Source organism: Sinocyclocheilus anshuiensis, unplaced genomic scaffold (genome assembly GCF_001515605.1).
Source record: "Sinocyclocheilus anshuiensis isolate Anshui unplaced genomic scaffold, SAMN03320099.WGS_v1.1 scaffold984, whole genome shotgun sequence".
In the NCBI taxonomy this organism is placed as follows: Eukaryota; Metazoa; Chordata; class Actinopteri; order Cypriniformes; family Cyprinidae; genus Sinocyclocheilus; species Sinocyclocheilus anshuiensis.
In genome coordinates, this window is record NW_015552616.1 from 326,689 (window position 1) to 330,703 (window position 4,015).

Here is a 4,015-nt window from a genome sequence, read left to right on the forward strand (position 1 = left end):
CAATGTGCATTGGCTCGTTTAGTTTACACTCGAAGTAGATTGGTCTCTCTAAGCGAGATCCCAATTCGTCGGTCATCCAACGTGACGTCGGGAGTGACCGACTGAAAGGGAACTTTCTATTACCATTCTTACCATACTGGCATTTGAAGTTTGCAGTTTGGCACTCAATATAACTTATTTTGTTTTTGTTTTTTCTATAAAAAAAGCATTAAAACATTTTAGAATGCAGTGCTTATAAATCCACGTGTTTGTAAGTAAAATAAGGAAAGAAGCAACACACTTTTTTAAATGTCAACATTTAATGAGCTTCACCACTGTACTTCAAATCTACACTCTGAAAAGAGACCGGTGATTTTTCAAAACACAGAACACATCCACAGAGTCCTTCCGGTCCCTAAGAATCACCTCTGCTTTCAGGGCATCGAATGCCAATTTTACATTATAGTCATATATGTCGTAAAATGTATTCAAATACCATTAACTCGGAGTATAAACTTCAAACTTCCTTATAAAAACTTGACAGCAAGTGCAGTACCTTCCCCATTTGGCCCGATCGAGCTTGCGTGTTAAGTTTCTTCTCACAGGCTCTGTTTGAATCCGCACGTTATCTTAGGTACGCCTGCTTCTTACGCCCTAACATTGCCACGTATTTTGTACGTTTATCTCATCCGACGCTCTCAGTGAAGGATACCATGTTAATCATCGTGGGTATGCTGTGTGATCTAACAGTCAGAGAACACTGGGGTGAGAACATGGTACTTTGTACAAGGATATGATGATGGGAACCACCTCCAACCAATCGCAACTTTAATGACTTTGATTTCTTTATACAGGGTTTGATAGGAATATAAAAGTGGGAAGGGACATTCAAGTTTTAAATCTCCACATAAAAATAAAAGCGTGGAGGTAAACAACCAAGTCATTGAGCTCGAGAGGTAGAGACCAACAATGTGAATCCATTATATACATATACACAAACAGTTCAGTGTTTCTTTAAAGGAAATTAATAATAATTAATAATAATAATAATTAAAAAAGGGCTCTACTTCAATACTCATATCCACAGCTCTGCAGCACACAAGACACAATTAACATAATTGGTTATGTGTTTTTTTTTGTTTTTGTACTTATACTGATTTGGATTATTTCTTTGTCTACACTTTCTAGTGCAGGGGAAAATAAAAAGAAGAAGAAAAGAGAGAGAGAGAGAAAAAAAATATGTACATTTATATGCAAGTCTCAAAAATAAAATCAAGTTTCACAGCCCTAAAAAATGTGCAGGCTAATTCAACTTCTATACAGCAGTATTACTTTTTTTGTTGTTGTTTGGCGATTTTTTTTTTTTATACGTAATTTTTCGTTTCTATTGAAATCTACCTGCTACTCACTTATTTACATACCATACTCAGTGGATCATGGGAAAGCATGCCATAGCACATTGAGGAAGAAATAAAAATAATTATCTAAAAATATATTAAATATTTTCCATTTGTTTTCTTTTAGTCCGAGAGAGTGCAGAAAGCATTATGGGACGTTTAAGCATGGTACAGTGAGTGAAAACTACTCCCAATTTCTTTCCAGACCCACAATATACACCATTTCCCAGGCACCCTTTTCAGATCCATCACCTCCATGAGTCTTTTAACAGAAAAAGGGCTTTTGAGGAGGGTCAAAGTAGACGACACTGAACTGACATCTACAGGATCAATATTGTGATGCCACAGTCAGTTAGAAGCATGCACGGGGTCCATACATGCACTCGCAATGGTGTTCGTCACTTGTCTTCATAGACAAAGTTTGGAAATATACCATTGCAATTATGGAATGGTTTGGTTGACCAACAGTTCAACCCATTATTTATTTGCTTTTTTTTTGTTTTTAGCCTTTAATTTGGTTTGCATGCTATTCTAGATACTCCATCAGGGAGAGCAGGGTTCAAAAGTCATCTGAAAACATAAACCTCCCCATATCATTTCGCTACATGCTAGTTGGGTATTCAGTCTCTGTAGGAGACAAGCACCTGCGAGATTTCTGGACATGCTCACAAAGTCTCCTTCGCTTCAAATAAACCCTATCGGTATGATAATTTTCCCTCGGGCCAATCTTGCATGCTTTGGATCCTTTTGAGTCGTTGTGCCTTTCAGTCAACAATCCAAAGTACTAAATACTGACACAACACATCCACATTCAGGAGTAATAAGAGAAGCCTACGAATCAGTATCTCTGCCAAGTGCTGCGCTAAGGAATACTGATTTGAAGAGTTGAATATGAGACGGAAAGCAAGATACGAACAAAGATAGATCGATAGAGAATGAAAGGAAGAGTGCAGAAGACAGCAAAAATGGAAGAAAGTCATAAAAATCACACCGCCGTTGAAGGCAATAAACGCAATAAGCAGCTCACTCTAGCCAAACGAGTGGTCACAGTTCTTAAGATGCGGTCACACTAGCGATATTTCCATTTTGCTGCCCATTTTTCAAATTTTTCCTTCGCCAATAGCATAATTATGTATGAAGCAGCTTTCTGTCGGTCGTCGCAACAAATATACATGACCAACTAGTTCTGCATCAGGTATTTTTTTAAAATGCGCAGATTCCTGAAACAACTGGATTTCGCCCTCGAAATTCCGAGCAGCGGTTAATGTGACCGCACCTTTCACAAGGTCCGTCACCTAAATTCACAAATTTATATGGATGGGCCTAATGAATAGGCTACTAATGAGGACAGCGGTTTTCAGCTGGTTCTAGCGTGAGCGAAAGACAGATTCAGAGGAACTGAACAGAGGAATTTTATCAGCCTTTTTCAGCCTTCTTTCCATACTACATGAAGCACTGCACTTCCTGTTTCCATGAATAAATAAAGCATGATTACTCGCACACATAGTCGTGATGAGTTTTCCTTCAGGGATAGTGCACAGACTCTGCCGCCCTGCTGTTCAAATACATTCAAGTCCACAGGGGTCGACTTCGTCTGCCGAAAGTACAGGTTCGTACCCTTCACGAACCTTTAGTATACTACTACAGAGCAGTGGGTATGTACGAACGGTCCCCCCGTGACCATGCCCACCCATCCCGTGTCCCGCTTGAACTCATCAGCAGTGGTTGCTTCTATAAAACTTCATTTAGTAAGTATTACAGTACACACACACACACACATCAGCGACATGGCTAGTCCTAGACTCCAGTGAAATGCTACGCAGATTTGGGAATGCCTGGGTGTCAGTAGTCCAGGGGGGGCGAGGGGTGGATGCGGGACGGGCCGCCGGAGGGATGTCCACCACCACTGTTTATCAATGCCATCTTCTCCGCCGTCCTCAGCTACTCCCAAACCAGAGGAGATGGAGGCATCTCAGAGGGCTGAGCTACTGTTGAGCTGTGGACAGAAAGAAGAGAGGGATTGTTATGTCTTGCTTTAAGGTTAAGGAGATGTCTCCATCTAGTGTTGAGACACTGACAAATAAATTGCAAAATAAGCTTGAAAAGCCCCAGATTTGTCAGGACACCAAAAGTTTCAGTAGTTTTAAGCAGAGCTGGGTAGTAACTGATTACATGTAAATGTATTATGTAATCAGATTCCAAAAATTAAGTACTTGTAATTAGATTAAATTGCATTTTAAAATACTCTTAATCAGACTACAGTTACTTTTTCATTGATTACGTGATTACATATGCATACAATAGCACACTTTTCTCCCTAATTCCTCTTTTGCATCTTTTAAATGTTCCTTTCTAAAATAGTCTACCTCGTATACACACTCAGAAAGTCTTCCAGTTTTGTGGACGTTCACACAAAGACCAGTCATTAGTCAGGTGGCTACACAGCATTTGACCACTGGATTTACAAAACCATTACAGGTTTAAGAAGTGTTTCAATATTGCATCAACTATTGATTAACACAATTTTTATTTGAATTATCACTAGGTTATTTAACCTTGTATTACTGTCATTGGGAGGCTGTCTTTCAAACACATTAAAATGCACAAATTCATGTTATTTCTTATTTACATGCAATGTC

General features: G+C 39.2%; 1 protein-coding gene across 1 annotated transcript in view; it reads right to left on the reverse strand.

The window, feature by feature from the left end:
• Positions 1 to 1,372: 1,372 nt before the first annotated feature.
• LOC107666197 (serine/threonine-protein kinase NLK) overlaps positions 1,373 to 4,015 on the reverse strand; it is an 89,100-nt gene continuing 86,457 nt past the window's right edge. Inside the window, exon 11 of the mRNA XM_016457396.1 lies at positions 1,373 to 3,372. Coding sequence (XP_016312882.1) covers positions 3,318 to 3,372 — 55 coding nt within the window. The 3' untranslated portion in view covers positions 1,373 to 3,317. The remainder of the gene's footprint in view (positions 3,373 to 4,015) is intronic.